Here is a 25,037-nt window from a genome sequence, read left to right as displayed (position 1 = left end):
ATAGTTTTAAAAAGGTGCGTTGATTACACACTGCAGTGAGGAAATGCAACACATGGGGAACAGTGCATGTGTTTCAGGAAGATCATGCTAGAAAGAAACTGTTATAGGATTTGAGTTTTCCTTGGGTGATTTAGTTGTTTATATCCAACAAGAGAACAACACGGCTTAGCCATGAGTGGCAGGCCATGTTATCAGCAACACTAAGATTTCCTTGTAAGTATAAGATGCCAGGCACTACTTTTCTCCTTCATATGACTCAAGAGCCGAGAGATCTGGAGGAAAGCAGCACAAGAACATGGAGAGGTAGGCAGGACCAGGCCATGCAGAGCCTGGAAGACCATATTTGCAGAGTTGACCTTTATCCTAAATGCAAAAATAGAGGAGTGATGTACTTAAATCTCTGTGCCACAGACTGTGGAGGGTCTGAGACTTTATCCTACTTACAAGCTCACAAGTTAATTTGCCACAGACTGATGGAAGTTGGCAGAAGATGGAAGCCTCCTGGATGAGAGACAAAGGACTTTATTAGTTACAGCAAAAGCAATAGGCAGAGCATCATGCTTGCACTGGATCTACATGTGCCCTAAGTCCCCTGGGGGCAACACAAGTAGACTTACCTGGATGCCTACACATGCAGAGGGTTGTGATACAGGAGGAGAACCTGGAGCTTGGGAGATGTACTGCTTTTATAGTGAGCAGAAGCAATTCTGCTCTTTGGGGAGGTGTTAACTCATCCCTCAATTTGCTCAATACAAGGACAACCCTGAGAAGTCTCCCGGGGAAAAAAGTGGTTAGGGCTTTGGATTCTTGGCATACCCAGCACAAACTCAAAGGAACACTCAGGGCCCATACTGGATTTCCTCTCCCAACACTGTTTTCTCAAAGGTCAACATTTGGAGAACTGGATCATTACGTGGAACGAGCTAACCTTTCACGATATATGATTCATCCCATCAGTCTACAAACATGCCCTAATTTCTCCTGTGTTCATCCCCACATTCCCCTGCAGCTACTGCCCCAGGTGATCACCCTATAAATGCGAAGGGGAAACTTAGCACACCCTGGGATAACTCCAACGAAAAGAGTTAAGTACAGGGGTGGTGACACTTAGGTAAATGAAAAGAAGAGGCACCCAAGCCCACGAGGAAAGGACAGGCGGAAACAAGGAAGATGGTGTTCTGGGCGGGTGACATGGGAGATGCCTGAACCTATGGGCCCTGGTGCTCCATGGAAGCACGAAAGCGGCACCCCAAGAGGTGTTGTTTTTTTTTTATGTAGACAGTGTGGGCCTGGTGTAATGTACCAGAAGAGACGCACAAACCCTTCCCACCAACTTACAGGCCTACCACTTAGAGAAAGCCTCACCTTGTATTTGCGATGGACTGGGACACATTACTTTATCCAAAACTGTAGGAGAAACACCCCTGTTTAATCTGTTGCGGTTCATGTTTCCATCTGTTGTGACGTTTGCATGTGTTCATTAACTATTTTAATAAAGCATTTAATGATTTCAAATTCCAGTATAATATTAATTCATTGTTAATGATAATATAATACAAATTATAATCTCATTAATAATTTAATAATTATATTCAACTTGTAATGATTTATTACAGTGTGCCAGGTACTATGCTAAGCACTTTACATATAAAATCCCACTGAAGCCTCAAAAAGAAACCTATGAGGTTTTTTTTTTCCTTTACTCTCCATTCTACTGGTGAAGAAACTGAAGCCCCAGAGAAGTTAACTAATAGCACACAGGTAAGACGTGGTAACAGGGCTGGTTTTAAGGACCTGCAATCAGTGTGGTTGGTCCCACAGGGCCCATGCTAAGAATGGGTGCCTGAGCTTGTAGGTTAATATTAATTCTCGAAATTCCTAACTTTTTTTCCTCTAAATTTATGTCTTGTAAGTGATGTCCCATGGGACAATGCAGCATGTGCTGGGAACCTGGAGCCTCAGCTCTCCTGTGATCCGGTCCTACCAGCTCCTGGTTTCACTGGGAAGGGTTCTCTACTGTCCATTCACCCACCCACCCACCTAGACTCCCTCTCCCTCTTCTGTCCAAGTGACTGCTACTGCATTCTGCCGTCTGGCAGGGCCAGGGTGTGGGTGTAGGAAGGTTCAGGACTGACAGGGCCAGGTCTGGGGCAGGATCTCCAGACACCTCTGAAGACCTTCACAACATTAAACTGCAATCACAAAACACATTGACAGGTCAAATGAGAGATTGTGAAAGAAAGGGGAAGAAAGCTTTCCCTGAGTTTTTAACAAGAAATCCCATGTTTTCAGTTTGCACATTATATAGCTGGACGTGCATGGTAAAGAAGGTCACAAATTCAGATTGCATAGTCCCTAAGTCTGCTTTTTATTTTCTGTTCTTGCCTTTAACAAAAAGAAATAATTGACTGTGTGATACATGCCTTCATGGTATAAAATTCAAAAGTTTCAGAACAGTCAGTTAACAGTATGCCTCTCAGCTCAATTGTGGAAGCACCCATTTCCCTACCCCAAAGACAAATACTCTTTTCCACCAGATTATTATATATCTTTCCTTGCAGAGTTGCATTACACATATATAAACATTTACATGTATTTTAACCACTCCCCTTTTTATACAAATGGTTCAATACCAAACAGCGTTTGGGACCTGCATTTTTTTCATTTTTAATGTATCTTGGAGATATTTCTGTGTGATCATAGTGAGGACAAAAATTAGAGAGTGCTTTATTAATTAAACTTTCATCTTACCCAGTGAAGTAAATATCTTCATTTCTTAGTGAGGAAACTAAAACACATAGAATTTAAATAACTTAACCAATGTTAATATGGCTAAAATAGGAAGAACCAGGACTTGGCTCAGGCAATATAGTTTCAGAATGTACACGTAGCTATTCAGCTAAATAACATTCTACTTTTTTTTAAAGATTTTATTTATTTATTTGAGAGAGAGAGAATGAGAGATAGTACGAGAGAGAAGAGGGTCAGAGGGAGAAGCGGACTCCCTGCCGAGCAGGGAGCCCGATGCGGGACTCGATCCTGGGACTCGATCCTGGGACTCGATTCTGGGACTCCAGGATCATGACCTGAGCTGAAGACAGTCGCTTAACCAACTGAGCCACCCAGGCGCCCATAACATTCTACTTTAAAAAAAATAGCTACATGGTGTCCTTTTACATGGATATATTCTTTTATTTTTTTTAGCCGGTATGCTACTGATTGTCACAGATTTTTTTTTTAAAGGATTTTATCTATCTATTCGAGAGAGAGAGAATGAGAGATAGAGAGCACGACGGGGAAGAGGGTCAGAGGGAGAAGCAGACTCCCCGCCGAGCAGGGAGCCCAACGCGGGTCTCGATCCCGGGACTCCAGGATCATGACCTGAGCCGAAGGCAGCCGCTCAACCAACTGAGCTACCCAGGCGCCCGGATTGTCACAGATTTACCAATCATTCTAATGTTATTACAGAAAATGCTGCATTGAATAAGCTTATATATAACTTCTTTCCACTCATACACAAATACACCCAATAGATAAATTCAAAGAAGTAGGATTTCTGGATCAAAGGGTAAATGCACACATAATTTTGACAGATATTGTTTAATTGCCCTCTCTACATGCTCTATCAGTTTAAACCTGCATTAACAACCCAGTCATATTTCCCTTTTCCCACATCCTCACGAAAACAGTGTGTTTCAAATAGTTGTAATTTGGCAATATGATAGAAAAATGGATGGTATCTTACTGTAATTAAAATACACATTTCTCTTACTATGTGTGAGGGTGGGCATTTTGAAAATACATAGAGGAATTTGTATTTTCTATCCTGTGAACATATTTGTCATACCAATAGCAGAACTGACCAGCTGTTCTCCAAACTCATCTCTTTTTCCTCCTGGAATTTCCCAGCTCTCTAGCAAGTAACTGTGGCTGGTGGACTGAGTCCTGGTCGAGGGAAAGTGGAACTAAGTGATGTACAACACTGACTAGTATGACTGCCAAAAGCCCCCTGTGAGATCTTCCTATTCTTCCTATTGCTCCTTCTTACCCTACCTGCTGGCAAAAATGTCGACACCAAGAAAACCCAGAAATAAACCCACAACTATATGGTCAGTTGATCTTCAACAGAGCAGGAAAGAATATCCAATGGGAAAAGGACAGTCTATTCAACAAATGGTGCTGGGAAAACTGGACCACTTTCTTACACCATACACAAAAGTAAATTAAAAATGGATGAAAGACCTAAATGTGAGACCTGAAACCATCAAAATCCTAGAGGAGAACACAGGCAATAGCCACTTTGACATTGGCCGTAGCAACTTCTTTCTAGATATGTCCCCTGAGGCAAGGGAAACAAAAGCAAAAATAAACTATTGATACGTCATCAAAATTAAAACCTTTTGCACAGTGAAGGAAACAGTCAACAAAACTAAAAAGCAACCTTATAGAATACGTGAAGATATTTGCAAATGACATCTGATAAAGGGTTAGTATCCAAAATATATAAAGAACTTATAAAACTCAACACATGAAACCACAAATAATCCAATTAAAAATGGGCAGGGGCGCCTGTGTGGCTCAGTCAGTTGAGCATCTGACTCTTGGTTTCGCCTAGGTCATGATCCAAAGAGTCCTGCAATGGAGACCGAATAGGGCTCTGTACTTGGTGAATCTGCTTGAAGATTCTCTCCCTGTGCCCCTCCCTCTGCTCCTGCATGCGTGTGCTTTCTCTTAAATAAATAAAAAAAAAATCTTTAAAAAATGGGCAGAAGACATGAACAGACATTCCTCCAAAGAAGACATACACATGGCCAACAAACACATGGAAAGATGCTCATCATCACATAGCATTTGGGAGATGCAAATCAAAACTACAATGAGATACCACCTCACACCTGTAAGAACGGGTAAAATCAACAGCACAAGAAACAACAGATGTTGGCAAGGATGTGGAGAAAGGGGAACCCTCTTGCACTGTTGTTGGGAATGCGAACTGGAGCAGCCACCCTGGAAAACAGCATGGAGAATCCTGAAAAAGTTGAAAATAAAACTACCCTACAATCCAGCAATCACACTACTCGGTATTTACCCAGAGAACACAAAAACACTAATTCAAAGGGATACACCCACCCCTATGTTTATAGCAGCATTATTTACAATAGCCAAACTTTAAAGGCAGTTCAAGTGTCCATGCATAGAAGAATGGATAAAGATAGATGTGAAGATGATGTGATAAAGAAGATATGAGATATATATATATAATTGAATATTATTCAGCCATTAAAAAAGAATGAAATTTTGCCATTTACAACAACATGGATGGAGCTAGAGAGTATAATGCTAAGCAAAATAAGTCAATCAGAGAAAGACACATACCATTTGATTTCACTCATATGTGGAACTTGGGAAACGAAATGAACAAAGAGAAAAAAAGAGAGAGAGAGAGAAAGAAATCACGAAACAGTTTCTTAATTCTTTTTATTGACAGTATGTGTGAGAGCGGGGGCAGGGGCAGAGGGAGAGAGAGAATCTTAAGCAGGCTCCATACTCAGAGTGGAGCCTGACACGGGGCTTGATCTCACGACCCTGAGATCATGACCTGAGCCAAAATCAAGAGTCAGACACTTAACTGACTGAGCCACACAGGCACCCCAGTCTCTTAATTATAGAGAACAAACCGATGGTTACCAGAGAGGAGGAGGGGGGGATGGGTTAAATAGGTGATGGGTTAAATAAGTGATGGGGATTAAGGAGTGCACTTATCATAATGAGCATCAGGTGATGTATGGAATTCTTGAATCACTGTACTGTACCCCTGAAACTAATAAAACACTATATGTTTAAAAAATTAATAAATGTATCATCCCACACACACACAAAAAGGCATTCTGTTTGGATTAGATGTGCCATAGACCAGGCAGGCTAAGTCATGTGGACATGCATGAGTTCATCAGGGATGTGTAATACTTTCACTAAGGAAAGTCACTTCAGGGTGTGGCGGTGAATACCTTGTACAATAATACAAATGACAATACTTGGTATGGTTTGTCCTTTTACATGTTGTTCCTTAAACATTTACAAATCGTTTGATATCAATCTGTCTTGGGAATTCAACATGCAGTTAAATTTTGCTTTGTAATTCAATGAGAAAATAGTGTTATCAATTCCTGACAGTAGAGTGTTGAAGTTGCGACCTATAACTGTGGATTTGTCTATTACTCCTTTCAGCTCTATCGGGTTTTTGTTTCATGTATTTAGTGGTTTGCTTCTGACTACATACATGTTCAGGCTGGCTACAACGTCTTGCTGGATATATACTTACACTGTCATGTACCATGCCAGCTGTGCATAGTAATTTTATGGCTTTGAAGAATACATTCTCTAATACTGATACAGCTGCTCCTGTTTAAATAATTAGTATTAGCATGATATATTTTTCCATCAACTTACTTTTAATCTACCTGTGTAGTTGTGTTTGAAATGCATTTCCTGCAGACTGAATATGTTTGGGTCACTTTTCTTTCTTTTTTTCTAAGATTTTATTTATTTATTTGTCAGAGAAAGAGCTGGTGCACGAACAGGGGGAGCGGCAGGCAGAGGGAAAAGCAGGCTGCCCTCTGAGCAAGGACCCCAATGCTGGACTCAATCCCAGGACCCTGGGATCATGACCTGAGCCGAAGGCAGTCGCTTAACCAACCGAGCCACCCAGGCGCCCTAAACCTTACATTTTGAAACAGTTTCAGGCTTACAGAATTACTATGAGGAGAGTAAAGATGGTTCCCATACACCCCACAGGTGATTCCCCTATTATTATCATTTTATGCTAACGGGGTACATTTGTAACATTAACGAACTGATATCGAGATGTCATCATTAACTAAAGGCTATACTTTATTCAGACTTTCTCTAATGTTGTTTTTGTGTTCCGAGATCCCACGCAGGATACAAACTCATATTTCGTACCCTTAGTATCTTCTTAGGCTTCTCGTGGCTGTGACAATTCTGTCGATTTCTGTGAGTTTTATGCCTCTGACAGCTTGAAATTAATATCAATACTCCAGAGTTCTTTAGCTTACTGTTAACATGGTATGTCTTTCTCCATCCCTTTACTTAAGCCTATCAGAATCACTGTATTGAAAATAGGTCATTGCAGACAATATATACTGCTGAAGTTTTAAAATTCACTCTGTCTCTTGATTGCTATTTACAGACCATTCCTATTTAAAGTGGTTATTGAAATTACTTGCATTGATATCAACCATGTTTATAGCTGTTCTCTATTCATTACAAGAGGCTTACTTTCCTGCCTTCTCGGGTTTTAATTGAACATTTTAAATGAAGGCAGTTTTTTTGTTCACCTCTTAGTGTCTCAGTTATGGGTGCTTAAAAACATTTTAGATCTTTCCTTAGAGGTTACATATACATTTCAAACTAATGTAAGTCCACCTCCAAGTGACATGGTTGACAAGTTGAGCGGGCAACTTGCAATATTTCTGCCCATTTTTCCATGACTGCCATTCTTTTCACTTACTCGTATGCTATACTCCCCAGCTACGTTATGACTGTCATTATTTAAACATTTATTTGACATTTATCAAGAATAAGATAAATTTTATTATTTAAACAAGTTACTTTTGGGGCGCGTGGGTGGTTTAGTTGGTTAAGCGTCTGCCTTTGGCTCAGGTCATGATCCCGGGGTCCTGGGGTCCAGTCCCACATCAGGTTCCCAGCTCAGTGGGGAGTCTGCTTCTCCCTCTCCTCCCCGCTCAGGGGCTCTCTCTTGCTATCTCTGTCTCTCTCTCTCAAATAAATAAATAAAATCTTTAAAAACATAAATAAACAAGTTACCTTTTGATCTATTAAGAACAAGAAAAATTAACTTTATTTACCTTTATGTGTTTCTTCCCTGATGCACTTCCTTTCCTATGTAAATCCAAATTTCTGACCTTTATCATTTCTCTTCTTCCTGAATAAACTCTTTCCTATTTTTTGCAGGTAGGTCTAATGGTGACAAGTCCCTTCATTTTTATTTGTCCGAGAGAAAAAGTCTGTTTACTCTGTCTTTTATACCAAATAGTTTTTCTTAGATATATAAGGATCCTAGGTTGGTGAATTATTTTTTTTTTGGCACATTAAAAATGTCCCCTAACTCTCTTCTTGCTTGCATGGTCACTCACACGACTTCACTGTAATTTTCCTCTTGTCCCTCTACGGGTAAGGAGGTTTCGTTCTCGGTATTCTTGGTGTGTGTGTGTGTGTGTGTGTGTGTGTGTGTGTGTGTGTGTGTGTGTGTGTTTGTCTTGGTCTGGCTTTCTTCAAGATTTCTTCTTTACCTTTTCTTTAATTCAAATTTATAGGCCATGAGGTAGCTTGCTGTCCTGTGAGCTTTCTGGGTATCTGATTCAGTGCCTATCAGTAATTTGGAAATTCCAGTCATCATTTTTCAAATAGTTTTTCTGCTCTTTTTTCTCTTACTTCCACTTCTGACATTCCGACTACGTCTATGTCATGTATTTTGAAATTGTTTCACAGTTTTTAGATGTTCTACCCCGCATTTTTTCATCTTTTTTCTGTTTGCGGTTCACTTTGGGAAGTCCTTCTTGGCCGTTCTTCAAGGTCACTGATTCTTTCCTAGGACAGGTCACAACTCCTGAGGACCCCATCAAAGACATTTTTCACAGCTATTGCAGTAGCATGAATTCTGGCATTCCCTTTTTATTCTCTTTCACAGTTTCCATCTATCTACCTCCATTACGTTGTCGACTTTTCCCATTAGAAATCTTAGCATATTTATCACAGTTGTCTTATCTTCCCTGTCTGATCACTCCAGCTGCTGTGTCATATCTGAATTGGATCTGTATTGCTTCGACTGTTTGTTCTTTCTGGAACTCAGATGATTCGAACGTTAGCCCTTTGGCTTTCGTCCCACAGCTCCCAAACTCTCTGTCCACGTTTGTTTGCTTGTTGTACCATTTTCCTTAACAACATACTCATTCCTGAACAACAGCATATTCCGTTGATCTGTCCTCAAGTTCACGGATTTCATCTTCTGTCACCTACATTCTACAATGGATCCCAGCCAGCAAGTTTTTAATTTTGTTTATTATATTTTTAAATATTTAATTTCCATTTGGTGTGTTTTATGGCATTTCTGTAACTTGGCAGAGGCTTGCTATCTTTTTTTAATTCCACAGTAATCCATAATTACTCCTTCAAGAAATTTTGTATTGGCTACTTTAAAATCTTTGCAAACTAGTCCCAAAATCTGATTCATCTCTGTTGCTCTCGGGGATTGCCTTTTCTCATTTAAGTTTTGGCTTCCCTGGCTCTACATATGAAGAACGATGTTTTATCCTGGCCTGCATAGTTTGCATATTCTGCAAAAAGACTCTTGATCCTTTCATAGGAAGTTGCCCTGTTTTAAGGTTTGGCCTGCCTGTTCTGGCCTACTTTGTGGGGGTTGTAGTCCCATAGTCACTTAGTTTCACGTGCTTTTGCAAAGCATTCCTGAACCGCGTTGTCCTGAGTCCACCTGATTTTCTGATGGGCGATTGCCAGAGATGCCCGTGGTAGCAGAAAACGCTTCCATGGGCCGTGGGGTGTCATTAGGTGGGGGTGTGGGATTCAGGACCTAAAGGATGTAGAGCATTTGCCCCTGGCCTGTTTTTCAGTCACCCAGTACCACTGGCCTTCCTACTCTACATCTGCCAGTATACCCAGGGGAGGGAGGCATCTACCATGACACCTGCTGCTGCTGGTGGGCAGGCTAGGAGCTGCAGGCCTGGGTATTTCTCCGCCACTGGGTGGAGGCACCCCAAAAGTAGTTCACCTTCTGGTGCAAATACCAGGCCTGGTTGCTTTCTGCCAGTGAGTGGAAGGACTGCAGGTGCCTGGCCTGGGTGTTGTTTTGCTGCGCAGAATACCATGAGCCACCGTATCCAGTTGGAACCTTTCTGTTGGCTGGAGTAGAGGGAAATGCTGGCCTTGGATCACCTTCTGCCATTGAAGGGACCCCTAGGAGACATGAAGCCTACTGGAGTCACCTGGGCTGGTGGTGAGGCACAACTGTGGCAGTCTTGACAAGTGCGTGGGGTGGGTCAGGCCTCTGAGAATCCGCTATAGGTGCTGCTTTGGGAAGGTGGATCCTGCTGTCTCCTTCATTTTGGGGTGCAGAGTGGATGGACCTGCCCTGCGGGCCAGGACCAGCTCTTACAAATGCTGCAGGTAGTCCCTCTTGGTGCTTCTATTGTGTGTCCATCTCTCCTTTATGTCACACTTGAGCTTCCACTTCCTACTGGAGAGTAGGGAAGCTCCGCAGGGGAATGCAGCCATCCTGTGCTTCTTTTCTCCCCTCAGGGAATTGCTGAAGGCCACACTACCCTGAGGGACAGGGCATCATTCTATAGACAAAGCACCCACCAAGTGAGAGAAGACAGCAGCTCCTCAGAAAACTCATGGGGCTAGGGAAACCAAACTTGGAGTCCAATTTACAAAGCAGTCAATATTTGAGAAGTCAGGGCCTTAGGAAGAAGAAAGGCAGCAGACGTGAGGCCTGCCTTGCGTGGTTTTCTCTCTGGAGGCATTTCTCCATACCTAAGCTGCACAGGACATGAGACGATGAAGCTGAGCAGGCAGCTGTTAAAAGTCTCAACAGATTTCTCAGCAGTCCCAGGGTGTAGGGAAGTAAAAAGAAGAGTGCAGAACTCACCAGAAAGAGGTCCCCCAGGAAACACCCCAGACTGTCAGTGGGGACCCCTGAAGTGCTGCCATCTGGGAGGGGGGAAAACCTGAGGTGGTGCAAACCTTATAAAGCCCCGAGTAGCCGTGAGTCAGCTCAGCCCCTGGCTGGATTGATGTCATGGCCCCTACCCTGGACGCCTGCCAGGGAGAAGGCGAAACTTCTATGGAGGGGAGAAGCATCATCCAGAACCACTCAGCTCTTCCATAAACAATGCCTGACACTTAATTAAACCAGCAGACATATTAAAAACCAGATTAAGAGAAAAAGGAAGAAAAAAAAATCCCCCAGAATACCCCAATAGCATACTTATCCGACATGGATTGTGAAATAATTGTGATGAATATGTTCAAGAATATGGATGACAAACTTGAGATTTCGTCGGAACACTAGAATTTCTAAATCAATCAAATAGATACACTGGAAAATGGAAAACTGAAAAATACAATCGCTGACATTAAGAATTCTACATTTGAGTGCAACAACATATCAGAACCAGCAGAATGGAGGGGGAAGAGAGAGAAAAGTTCAGGGGAAGGGCAAGCAGAAGGCTGACAGGTGCACAGGTTTGTCCGTGGGATCTCAGAGACACAACTTGTGCACAGAAGGAACAGGACAGAGGATGGTTCAAGCAGCAGCTAATACCCATGCAGCCCTTGCTGGATACTGGACACTCTGCCTGGGCTGTGCAAATCATTATCCAGAGACAGACTTAAGTACCCCTTCGAGATGGCTGCCTCTGGCCCTCAAGAGACACTTCTGCCTCCTGATCAAAAGCCCTAAAATGTTTTTATTGTGGTAAAAACGTATATATCGAGTGTGAAATGGTCACTTTAATCATTTTAAGTGTACAATTCAGTGGCATTAATTAGGTTCACAATCTTGTGCAACTGTCACCACTCTTGCCAAACCTTTTACTACTGTGAACAGAAACTCTGTACACATTGAACAATGACTCCCCCTCTGCTCTTCCCACTTAGTCCCTGGTGTCCTCTACTCTACTTTCAGCCTCTATGATTTTGCCTCCTTTAGACATTGCATATCTGTCAAATCCTAAGGGACGTGTCCTTTTGTGTCTGGGATATTTCACTTGGCATAATGTTTGCAAGGTTAACCATCTTGTAGCATGTATCCTAAAGACACTTTAAAGGTTAGAAATAAGGTTTCCATTTTCTTTTCGGTTGGCAAGAAAAATTTGGAACCAACCTTTGGGATCCCACTGTAAGCGTGTGCATAATTCACTGAATGCCTTGTCAGCCACACCTCAGATATTTTGGGGGTGAGTTTAGGCAAAGATCGAGGAAGGTTCCCCTTCGCCGACAAGTCTCCCATAATAGATGTGTTGTTTCAGTAAACGAGTGAGTGGGATGCTCTCCATTCTGTGAGACAGAAAAGAATCAAAAGGCTTTTTCATCACAGACTCCTTATTTTCTGTTCAAGATTAAATTAAGTGAGATAAGAAGTTATCTACACCGGTTCCTCAGACCTCTGGTGGTGAAGTTTCTTTTCTTAGTAGGTGAATTACTTCAAGATCAGAGCAGAGAAACTGTACTCTCTTCTCGAACTCACATCAAAGAAACTCAGCCATCTCCTGTAGGAAAGAAAAACAAACAGACAAACAAACAAAAACCAGTTTTTTCCAGGGTCAGTGTTTGTGGACACAACCTGTTCACCGTTTCTCTCACATTAGGCGACTCTTCTCTGATAATACACCCAATATAATCGACAGAGACAGCACCCAGACACCACACTACTTCTCCTTTCTCATTTGGGTATCTGAAGGGTTTGCTTCGTCTATTACAAGACAGATTTTATAACTAATAGGCAAGCATGGAACTATCAACAGGATAATAATAGAATTAGTAATGATGGGGCATCCTCCTGTGTCCTTGGTCTTACTCGCCTACAGGACCTACTGTGAGCAGGTATGCTTCTTACCTTCAGGGCCTTGATTTTCTAGGAAGAGTTGAGTAAGTCCACAGTTAAGTTTTCAGAGGAGAGAGGAAATGTCACATGTCAACAGGTGAGTCTGCCGGATTATGATGGCTCAACCGAGTTTCTCATGACATATGAAAACATTGATTGAAATGTAATGGAATATTTTTAAAACATCCAAAGACTAGATCCTGAGTTGTTTTAGTAACGGGAAGTTCCCTCTCCCCAGTACTCTTCACAAGAGACTCACACACCAAGAACTCGTCAGTCTACAAATGGCGTTGAGCCACATGCATCTACCTAACTAGAGAACAGAGCGTTCAGTTGGCAGGATTCTCATCTCAGGAAACACAATCCTTGAGGACAGAGGAGAACTGAGTCACGCCCTTCTGGCATGGGGTAAAACGCGGTAGGGGAGCAAAGTCGACATAAAAAAGAACAACTATTTGCCTTTGTCAATGGCAACCTAGTATTGGCATGAAATGGAGTGTGGGGCATAAGAAAGGCCTTCCGGGAACTTCCTCTGATGTCCTGGCAGGACATCAGCAGGCCTCTGGTGTCATGACAGAGGCACGTGGAACCAAATGCACATCAGAGGCATTCTTTGTGATTATGGTCGGGCGTGCTGGCAACACGACCCGGATGGCAGCGACCTCTGAGTATGGTAAGATTGCTAAGTCTCGGAGACACTCTCCCTAGTCGTGTGTTAGGCCTTGAAGTCTTCTTGTGTCAGTGCATGGCTGAGCTCATGTGACCCCACATGTCACGTTTGATCAGGCTGTGCAGAATGGGCAGCAGGGATAGTTTGGGCAGTGCGTTCATTTACAAGAGCTGCCATAACAAAATGTCCCCCACTGGGTGGCTTTAAGAACAAAAGTTTATTTTCTCACAGCTCCAGAGTTAGGAAGGCCAAGGTCAAGGTCCCCATACGGTTGGCTTCCCCTGGAACCTCTCTCCTTGGCTTGCACATGGACGCCGTCTTGCTGCCTCTTCACATGTTGTCCGTCTGTGGTCACACACCCCTGGTTTCCTTCCGTGTGTCCTGATCTCCTCTTCTCATGAGGACACTGGTCAGATTGGAGTAGGGACCACCCTAACAGCTTCATTTTAACCTGATCATCACGTGTTCAAAAGCCCAATCTTCAAGTACAGTCATATTCTGAGGTACTGGGAGTTAAAGTTTTAAAGATACGAATTTTGAGGGCACACGATTCAGCCCATAAGAGGCAGGATCAGCTCTGAGACACCCTGTCAGCTCCATTTGTGCCACCATCTCCCATCATCACAGAAGTGGCCAGAATTAAAAGTGTGTCCCCTTCCTGACATGCAATATGCCTTGCACTGTGCTGAGGAAATAGCGGACCTCTTTCCCTTCGCCTGCTTATGTTTCCCACGGTAAACGGAGTTAAGTCAGAGGTGGGATGATGATCCAGGGTAGAGGGAAAATAACGTGCCTTAGAGGCACTAATCGGAACCCTGAACAAGCCACCTCAGCCCGTCTCTAGGAGTCTGTGGTCCCTCATGCATAGCAAGGAGATTAATGCCGGCTACCTGCGTTGTAGGAGGGTTGGAAGCACAGAAGAAGGTGGCGGTTATGAAAGTGCCCTGAAATGGTATGTGGCCCAATCTTTGTGAGTTTACCCCCTTCAGTGCATAGCCAATCCTTGCCCTTGGCTGTGTTTTTGATCCTAGGAGCCCTGCCTCTCCTTCTCACTGGATTTGTTCATCTCTGACCCAGCAGCCTTTCCTACCAATGCCCTATTGTAAGAAAAACTGATTTTGTTTAAAAAAAAGTATCATGCCCGATCCCGGGGTGGGACTCTGGATTTCTCCAGTGCAGTCATGGCTATCCCATTCCCCTTTGCCGGGTGATGGTGTTTCCCGCCTCCCCTACCCCTATAACGGTGGCGGCCACGTGACCCAGTTCTGCCCACAGAAGTGGACGGGCCACATGTAGGGGTCTTCTGTGGAAGATTGTTTCTTGATAAGAAGGACGTATGTGCAGTGGGATGTTAATCCAGCCATCAGAAAGAAGGAAATCCTGCCATTTGCGACAGGGAATTAGAGCTGGAGTCTTCTGATCCAGTCTTCCTATTTTGGCAAGAAAGTCTCAGAGGCAGTGTTGCATTATTCTCTCAGGAGGCACGTATTGCACGGCTGCCCCTTTTTTTTATAATGCCAGCATGGGGCGCTGGCATCCCTTGAGGCTTAAAATTGAGATATTTTAATTCTATCTACCCTTCTTTATGTATGAGATGGAATTCTTCTCTGATGAGCAACTTCCCTCATCCACTCTTCGGGAACCAGTGTTACAGTTCATACGCCAAACACGGGATAATCCTTTCATTATTGGCCTCTGCGCACCCAATTTCAAAATAATGACTTTGTTTCCTCGTATTTAATAATGGTGACTCTGAGGTCTTTGTCTCTTTAGAGTCGCTACGGACTCAATATTTAATCACAGTTGATGTGTTTAGGTCCATCTCAGTTCTGACTCTTACTGACACTCGGTTTGTCCCTAAGTGACGCAGACTCAATCTCAATCTGCCGGCACAGGTGCGAGCTCTCAGCAGGGGCTTGGTAAATGTGTGCTGAAAGTATGTCAAAGAACTGAGTGAGGTGTATCGCTACCATCCTTGATTGTTTTGTCATAACGTTATATTACTGGGCCTGCCCCTCCAACAAATGCTTGAAACTGACATTACCCCTTTGCCCTCTTTGGTGTTATTCAAGTAGTACTACAGTGGGATCAGAAAATTGAACACTCACCCTCCTTCGTTGGATCTTTCTACATTAATGGGGGCGCGGTGGGGGACAAGTGACCTCAACTCATGGGTCTGATTGTCTTTTGACTTCCAAAATTCATTTCCTCACATGACCATTAATTCTCACTCACACTGTTTTCTCTGTGCTCATCTGTGCCGTCATCTGCTATTGCTCTACTTCCCAGAAGCTTGCAGAGCCCAGATTTCCTCTTTCCCTAATACAGCTCCTCCTTATCACTGTCCCAGCACGCCTATGGAAGTAGTTTGTCAGCAAATCAATAAGTGTCTTTATTCTGCTTCTTCATCTCAGTGGTTTTTTCTAGTTATGGCTGTGCTTGTTGAAGGCCGAGTGTTTGACCTGGGTCACATCAAAGACCCTTTGGTGACCAGCCTCCGTGTCCTCAAACTTCAGTTTTCTGATTTCTAACATGGGGTAAGAGCTGGCTCTCCTGTCTCGATGTGAAATGAGTTCCACAAAAGATTGTTAGAACGTGAAAAATCATACAACGTCCGGATGTGTAAGTTTTCTGTGCCCACAATTACCTGTGTTGGATTAAATGTGGGGGAATTTGACAACACTTTGAACTTATCCCAGCACTCTTAGAGATGGCAGTAATATTTACACATGGATCACTGGATTATATGCAGGAGTTGGTTGGCTATTGTGTTAACATGTACGGATTCCTTTTTCCCCCTTTTAGCCCCCAGATTTAACTACTTTCTGGAAGGGCTACTCCAGCAATTGGCTATGGGGTAATTCAATTTTAGTGGAGGTTGATTCCCCAAATTTTATTTTAATTTTTTTCTTATTAAGGTATAAATGACATATTATTTTGTGTAAATTTAAGGTGGGCCTGATTATTTTGGTGTATTATTTTATATGTATGTATGTATGTGTATGTGTGTATGACACACATAATGTACTTGATAACCTCCTAGTATTTACTAATATCTCTATGATGTCACACAATTATTATTTGTATGTCTCCTTGAATTTTACTGTAGCCGTTTTTGGTTCTGGTAGAAAATTATCAATACTGAGGGTTCAGTGTTCTTCATATTCCCCTTAATTTTGTGTAAATTTTTCTGAAAGTTACAGGATTGCCTCATCAGCTTTGGTTTTGTAGTTGTGTTCTCACCTAGTATTTGGAACATTGGATGAATAACTTCCCAGTGTGTGTGGTGTGAACTCTGTAGGCAATAGGGACTGCCTTAGAATGGAGATGCATTTTCCCCAGTTTAAACTCAAATGAGGCTATTTTCTCTGCACATACTCCCAGCCTTGGCCCTCAGGCATTTCAGCCACGACTGATGTTGCTGTCCCACACTTTATTATAGTAGTGGTATCTGAGCAGTAATGAAGCTGCTGAAGTATCTTGTAATTTCAGCCTCTGTAGTTCTTTGTACCCACCGTGTATCCTTACACCTTGCACCCTAGGATGTACGTGTGAATATGGATTCATCTCCATTTATCTAAGGAAACAGGCACAGAGTAGTTAAAGAAATTTAACAAAGGAAATAGTTTGAAATGCCAGGACTTGAATTTGAACCCCAGCTTTTTTGGCAGTTCTACTAGTCAGTGTTTGGTTGCTGTTAATAGAAAAACACTCTATGTTAATAGCACAGGGATTAATTGGGGAGTTAGAGACTTTTAAATATTGTCCTTGTAGGGCCTGGAGATATAAGTGTATTCATGGCCTCTCAGAATGATTATTACATACATCAGAATTGGCCCCCAAGGGGAGCTGTCACTGCTGCCACAGTTGAGGAGAGGGGAAATCAGTATATTTTCAGTACAACTGTTGGCTTTAGGCATAGGGTGCCTTAGTTGCCTGCCTGGAAGCAGGAAAGTCTACCAGAGTTGTTATCTCAGTGAAGATACTTCGTCAGCTGGCTCCATAGCTCAGATCAAGCCTGCCTTACTCCACATGTCTCTACATTTAAGTTGGCTTTAAAGTAAATCTGATCAGTGTGCATCAGATTGACAGAGGTAAAATGCATCAGGAACCTTAGGAGCAAAAACTCTAGGAAATGGAGACTTAAGCTTTCCGTCTTCTTTAATACAGAGAGGCAAATTTATGAACAGAGCTCAAAGATATGCTGAGAGAACAAATATAAGGCATCCAAAACAGTCTTCTTAACTCTGTGTTCACTAGGGTCTTGATATTTTCCTGTTCTCCTTTTAGCCCATCTGATGCTACTCTTCCTCAGTCCTGGATGAAATTTAAAACTCAGCTTGTACTCTAGGCTGCTCAATGATGTTAGGTGTATGTTGGGGGAAAAAGGGAATCTCCAAACCTGGAGTACTGTATTATGTTTTTGTTTATGTGTTTATGTATTATGCTTTTGTTTAATTGGAATTCTTAAAAAAATAATTTTATTACTCCCAAGTCAGCCACCTTACCTATACCCCAAAAGTCTATTCTATATCTTCCCCCATTCCTCGTTTTTCTTATTGCAATCTTCCCTCAGAATCTCCACAGGGTTATCTCTTACTTCAGGAAAAAACTGAATTATCCTTTCTTTCTTAAATTCATCCATATTTCCATTCTCTGCAGATAATCTAAGACTTTATCCTCCTCCTCCATTTGTGATTTATACTCACCAAATCTTCCAATTCCTTTCTTGATATATAATAGATGCTACAAGCCAGTATGGCCTTAGAATCATTTTGTCCGTGTTTGAACACCAAGTCCACTATTTACTAGCTATGTAACCTTGGATAATTCACTCAGCCTCTCTAAACATCCATTTCTTATCTGTAAAAAAGAGTGATTTAAGATTACCTACTTCACAGAATGGTAGGGAAAATGAAATGAGAGAATCCATTGAAAATAATTGAAATATGACCTGCTACTAAAAAAAAAAAAAAACACACTCAACAAAGTGAGTTATCATCAGACAGATGTAGTTTAACTGTAACGTACTGGATGAGAACATGGAGACCTTGTGAAAAAAATCTGTTTTTTTCTCTAATCATACTGGTGTTGGTAGTACTGAGACTACTTATGTAAAAATGTAATAAGTCAAATGAGTATTTTATTTTCGAATTTTATTATCCCTGTTATCATTGACAACCAGTATTCTTGGTTTAATAGAAATGTATAAAATTGGTCTGGTACATTTTGTCATACCAGATAATAAATAAACCAATAAGTATAGTAAGGAAAATTATTTTAAAAAACATCAAATATATGTAAATCCAATAATTCATAATTATTCTTTTGAAATATCCTTATTTGTCATCTGTGAAGGATTATAGGCAACCAAATCATTATTTTGAAAACTCTCAAAGAGAAATAATCAATCACTTCCCTGTGTTTCCTTTAAAATTTATACCTCAAAGTAACAAAATTGTTGAAGGAAAATTGCTTTAAAGCTGTATTCCAGTTAATAAAGAAAGGACAGAAGTACAATATCACAATTTTGCAACCCCTAATGATATAGTGTTTCTACACAATCATCATTAATTTCTGCTAACTGTAAAATAAGTCACAACCTGATCTTATGTGCCTCTTTATGGAAATACTCAAATGCTAAAAACTGCACCTATATCTGGTCATGCTCACAGATCCAATTATTGATATACAGGAAATAGAGAAAAAATATTCTAAACTATACTATAAAGATACAATCAGCAAACTCAAGAATGTAGAAAACTCTACAAGTCACATCATCCATTTTCGTCAATGAATAAATGATATAGAAATAAGGGAGGATAGTTTGGGAACCTGTAGATTGAGACTTAAAAGAGGTATCAAAAAAAAGCTAGGTAAAATTGAACTGTAGTGTTTGAGTATACATCAGTGTGATAAAACTATACAGGAAATAATGGATAAACCATAAATACCAGGATAGTGGTTACACTTAGGGAAAGAGGGGGTGGGTTGTGACTGGACAGGGTACTGAGAAGCCTGCTGAATTGGCCAGAAAATTTCTAATCATTGATTTGTGTGGTGGTTACAAGTGTGTTTCCCCTCTAAGTCAATAAACAATAATTTTTGTTATGCAAATTTCTATATTTGTGCTATATTTCACAAAAAATTTTAAGAAGAAATGATTAGGCAATGACCAGATATTGCCTGCACTTAAAAAAAAGAAAAAGAAAAAGAAAACCTTGGTGAAGACAATTCGCTCACTTATTGATGAACTCTTTCAAAGTTCTAGGCAGATAAACTTGAGACACTCACCCCATCTCACAAATCAAATGAATTTGGTCCAAGGTTAGTTTCTGTGTGTATAGTCCTGTCAATGTTTCTCTCTCTTGGATGGACCTGCCCCCACCCTGAGCCCCAAGGATGATGGCCTGTGAGGATATCCTCTCACTATTTCTCATTTTTTCTTTAAGGTTTTAGAAGTGAAGCATCCTGTTCTCTAACAGAGATATTATTAAATAGTAGTCACGTTAACATTCTCATAATCAATGCAATTGACCCAGGTGAAGAAAACATCCCAGGTCTGTCTGGCTTCCTTGCTAATATGAAACTAATGTGAACACAGCTGCCTAAACCTTGTTTGACAAGTTCTCCCAGAGACATTTTATTAAGTCTATCCTAGGTTTACAGAATGCCCAAGAAAGGCTCCAGCACATGTGTGGAGTATTGTCCAAGGTTCTCTGCACATTCAACCTCTCAGTTCTTCCTATTCATTGTGAATAAGCATGCACACTCTCTTTATGTGACAACAAATAATTAAACCATTACCAGAGGCAAAAAGAGTGAAGGGATTTGATATCTAATGTCTTGGGAACAGCACAGAACTAGTAAAAGAGTGGCAGCACCAGACCAAAACCATCAAGGGCCCAGGTCTGTTAGACATAGAACATTTTTTTTTTCCTACTCCCAAAGTCTGGAGAACAAAATTGTTAAGTTAAAAATCAGTCACCAATTTTTAAAAGTATTTTGATTTGTTGTTGGATTTATTTAATATCCAACTTTATGACCTTATCTTGTACTAGCAAATTGTATTTTCCCAAGATCCTTTTTTTCTATCAGTTTTATCTAAATTAAGATAATTTACAGACCAGCTCTTCTAGGCTTTGGCTCAAATGTTACAAACGCTTTCTGAGGGTGAGATTCTATTGATTAGTGTCTATGGACTTTGTTCATCTCAGAGGTCTTAATCGGTTTAATTAGGCTGACATCCACAGCCCCATGTCATTACTACTCGCTGAGGAAGGTTCCAACATGACACTGATTTGTTCTTAGACAAACCGAGTACCAGCAATACCAGCAGTGAGTAGGGTTCCAAGCCTCCAGAATGGGGCAAGAAAGCCTGTGGACCCAGGGTGTAGTCTGGAGAGGTGCTGGTGAGTGGGGCAGGATACAGTTGGTTAGAATACAAATGATCTGAGTCCAGTGTTTGCCTGTGGGACCCATCAGAGCATTTTAGGGTAGCCATTTTTCAGGCACCTGCACAAAAGCTGTAAGTTGGGCAGCTTCACTTGGACAAGGTTTTCCTTCGGCATTCCTTCCACATACACAGCCATGGTGCTTAACATGAAAACAAGTTCTAACCCCATCCTTACAGCACAGAAGCCATCAGCAAGTGTTACAGGCTTACGGGGGCCCTCCAGAAGAAGGAAAATCAAAAAGCCTCTGGGTTTCAAATTAATGAGTGATCTTAAGTGGCATTTCCTAGGTTCAGGTTCATCTTCATGGATTTCATGACTGCCTCTCTAGTCACTAATGTCTTCCTTTGGTTGCTGGGTTTCTGGGTAGTTAACCCATCTCCTGCCTCCATTTGTTCAATAGCCATTCTCGTTTTTACTTGGATCTTTGAGTAGAATTGTAAATCAGGTGTGCCAGTCTAGGTTTAATCATTACACCGTCAAATTGCTCTCCCAGATCGTGTGAACAAAAATGAATGGAAAATTTCGTTTTACAAATCCTACTTTTGGACTCAGCCCATGGCTGAGAACTAAGGAGGCGAGCGTACGGATGGCAGCGAGGGGTCAATCCACGCCCCGCGTTGGGTCGGCGGTGGAGGAGTCGGAAGTGGTTGGGGTTTGGGGGAGGAGATCCGCTCACACACAAGAGGAGAGGGTTGAGCCGCCATATCTGCTGCCGCTGCCGCAGTTGCGAATGCAGTGTTGGGACTTAGCTGCCGCCGCGCTGCCGCTAAGGTTCGTGTCGCTCCCCCTTGGCACTTCGCTCTTGCAGCCTTACCCCTTGGCGGCGTACCCGCTCCTTCTGGCGTGTTAACCCCGCTCCCTCCCCGCCACCCATCAGGTCCTCAGACCATGGATCCGGGCAGCAGCAGCAGCGACTCGGCGCCCGACTGCTGGGACCAGGTGGACATGGAAGCCCCGGGTTCGGCGCCGAGCGGAGACCGAGCCTCCTCGGCGGTTGCCGAGGCCCAGCGGGAGCATCTCAATTCGGCCTTCAGTCGTCAGCTCAACGTCAATGCCAAACCCTTCGTGCCTAACGTACACGCCGCGGAGTTCGTGCCGTCCTTTCTGCGGGGCTCGGCCCAGCCGCAGACCCCCCCGGCCGACATCACCAGCATCGATGAAACCTGCACCGGCGCGGGCGACCCTCAAGGTAAAAGGCTGGGACGGGGGGCACCTGTGGAACATTCCAAAGAGGAACAGTTAGTGTTGCATGAAGGTTCCAATTCAGCCGTTACCATGGAACTTTCAGAACCTGTTGTAGAAAATGGAGAGGTGGAGATGATCCTAGAAGAGTCATGGGAGCACAATAAAGAAGTAAGTGAAGCTGAGCCAGGGGGTAGTTCCTTGGGAGATTCAGGGCCCCCAGAAGAAAGTGGCCAGGAAATGATGGAGAAAGAGGAAATGAGAAAATCTAAATCTGTGTTCGTGCCCTCAGGTGCTCCTAAAAAAGAACACGTAAATGTGGTATTCATTGGGCACGTAGATGCTGGAAAGTCAACCATTGGAGGACAAATAATGTTTTTGACAGGAATGGTTGACAAAAGGACACTTGAGAAATATGAGAGAGAAGCTAAAGAAAAAAACAGAGAAACTTGGTATTTGTCCTGGGCCTTAGATACAAATCAGGAAGAACGAGACAAGGGTAAAACAGTAGAAGTGGGTCGTGCCTATTTTGAAACAGAAAAGAAACATTTCACCATTTTAGATGCTCCTGGACACAAGAGTTTTGTCCCAAATATGATTGGTGGTGCTTCTCAAGCTGATCTGGCTGTACTGGTAATCTCTGCCAGGAAAGGAGAATTTGAAACTGGATTTGAGAAAGGTGGACAGACAAGAGAACATGCGATGTTGGCAAAAACAGCAGGGGTAAAACATTTAGTAGTGCTTATTAATAAGATGGATGATCCCACAGTTAATTGGAGCAGCGAGAGATATGAAGAATGTAAAGAAAAACTGGTGCCCTTTTTGAAAAAAGTCGGCTTTAGTCCCAAAAAGGACATTCACTTTATGCCCTGCTCAGGGCTGACGGGGGCAAATATTAAAGAGCAATCAGATTTTTGCCCTTGGTACACTGGATTACCATTTATTCCGTATTTGGATAACATGCCAAACTTCAGCAGATCAATTGATGGACCAATTAGACTGCCGATTGTGGATAAGTACAAGGATATGGGCACTGTGGTCCTGGGAAAGCTGGAATCAGGGTCCATTTTTAAGGGCCAGCAGCTTGTGATGATGCCAAACAAGCACAATGTGGAAGTTCTTGGAATTCTTTCTGATGATGCTGAAACTGATTATGTAGCCCCAGGTGAAAACCTTAAAATCAGACTGAAGGGAATTGAAGAAGAAGAGATTCTTCCAGGATTCATACTTTGTGACCCTAATAATCTGTGCCATTCTGGACGCACCTTTGATGTTCAGATAGTGATTATTGAGCACAAGTCCATCATCTGCCCAGGCTATAATGCGGTGCTGCACATTCATACTTGTATTGAGGAAGTTGAGATAACAGCCTTAATCTCCTTGGTAGACAAAAAGTCAGGAGAGAAAAGTAAGACACGGCCCCGCTTCGTGAAACAAGATCAAGTGTGCATTGCCCGTTTAAGGACAGCAGGGACTATCTGCCTTGAAACATTCAAAGATTTTCCTCAGATGGGTCGTTTTACTTTAAGAGATGAGGGTAAGACCATTGCAATTGGAAAAGTTCTGAAACTGGTCCCAGAGAAGGACTAAGCAGTTTTCTGGATGCCCCTGCACAATACTGTGAGAATTAACTACAAAAGTTCACCACTTTCTCTTATTTACTGCCCATTGACAGACTTTTCTTCATATTTTGCAAAGAGAAAATTCACAGCAAAAATCCGTGTTTTGTCAGCTTTCTCATGTTGAGATCTCAGTTATGTCACTGTTGAATTGACCCACAACTTTCCTCCTCCTATGCCATTTTGCTTCCTTGGACAGAACCAGTAATAGCTCTGTTAAGTGATGTGGGTGTAATTGTCTATAACAATGAAAAATTAATATATTTTTTAATTTTTCATTTTCTCTTAGGCTATTTAGACAACCCTTGTTCCACGCAGATCAGAGTGTGTCAGTGTGTGTGTACATGTTAAAAAGACAACTAACATGTCAATAAAATATTCCATTTGAAACTCTTATTGGTATCTGAAATGCTTTTGAATATTTTTAAAAATTTGTACATAATAGTATTCAATTAGCTTTTTTACTTTCTCAAGTCATTGAACACATCATACTACTTGGGCTTTTATTTTATTTTATTTTTTTAAAGATTTTATTTATTTGACAGAGAGAGACACAGCGAGAGCAGGAACACAAGCAGGGGGAGCGGGAGAGGGAGAAGCAGGTTTCCTGCCGAGCAGGGAGCCCGATGCGGGGCTCGATCCCAGGACCCTGGGACCATGACCCAAGCCGAAGGCAGCTGCTCCATGACTGAGCCACCCAAGCACCCCTACTTGGGCTTTTAAATACTGTCCTCCACTCACTGTTTTGAAAGAAGCATTTACAAACAATACACAGGTGTGTCTTAAGATTTTTCATTCGGAAAAAAAATCTATTTGAGGGCTCTTCCCAGGGAACTTTGTTTTCTCTGTCCAATTCGAATCAATAAAGGAGCTCTTCTGTCTCCCCACTTGTGATTTGGATAAGAAAGCATTGCCACATTACAAGTGTACCTGGGGATTCAGACCGTATGTTGACTAAACTCTTATCCATACTCCATCATCTGACCCTTTGCTTTGTTCACCATGAGACTTGTGATGCAGGATACAACATGATAGGGGGCATGACTGTTGAGAAGATACATGCTTGCAATAGGGCTGTAAGTCATTTCCTGAAAAGTAAGGGTTAGTGTGGGCCCCGAGATGGGAAATTAGCCCCTTCCACCTTTGTATTCTTCCATGCTTGGAGTTGGTAGGAAAGGTGGAAGGTCATTTTTACAATCAGATCACAACCCACTTTTGAGTCAGAGACACTAGACTTGTCTCTGAACAGTGTATTAAGGAAAACATCCAATTCTCCATCCTGAGGTGGCTGCTTTGATTGCTGGGACAGCGGCTTTATAACCTACATAACTACAGCTGCAAGAGCTTTCAGTCTTGGTAAGTGGGTAGTGACCCAATGTAAACACCTGCCCAATGGTGGGCAGGGCCTGTTCTTCACACTCATGGGATGGTTGGAAAGGGGTGGA

The 25,037-nt window shown here is 42.2% G+C and overlaps 1 protein-coding gene across 1 annotated transcript; it reads left to right on the top strand.

Annotated features, from left to right (window-relative positions):
• Positions 1-21,475: 21,475 nt before the first annotated feature.
• GSPT2 (G1 to S phase transition 2) lies at positions 21,476-23,988 on the top strand. The gene is made up of 2 exons (XM_028095732.1): positions 21,476-21,562; positions 21,669-23,988. Exon 2 carries the CDS (start codon positions 21,680-21,682, stop codon positions 23,561-23,563), a length of 1,884 nt encoding a protein of 627 aa, XP_027951533.1. The 5' UTR covers positions 21,476-21,562; positions 21,669-21,679; the 3' UTR covers positions 23,564-23,988.
• Positions 23,989-25,037: the final 1,049 nt, after the last annotated feature.

Source organism: Eumetopias jubatus, unplaced genomic scaffold, assembly GCF_037043125.1.
Source record: "Eumetopias jubatus isolate StellerSeaLion01/CBP00866 unplaced genomic scaffold, mEumJub1_p1.0 scaffold_11, whole genome shotgun sequence".
NCBI lineage: Eukaryota > Metazoa > Chordata > Mammalia > Carnivora > Otariidae > Eumetopias > Eumetopias jubatus.
Note: the sequence above shows the minus strand (reverse complement) of the source record. Positions and strands in the feature narration are given on the sequence as shown.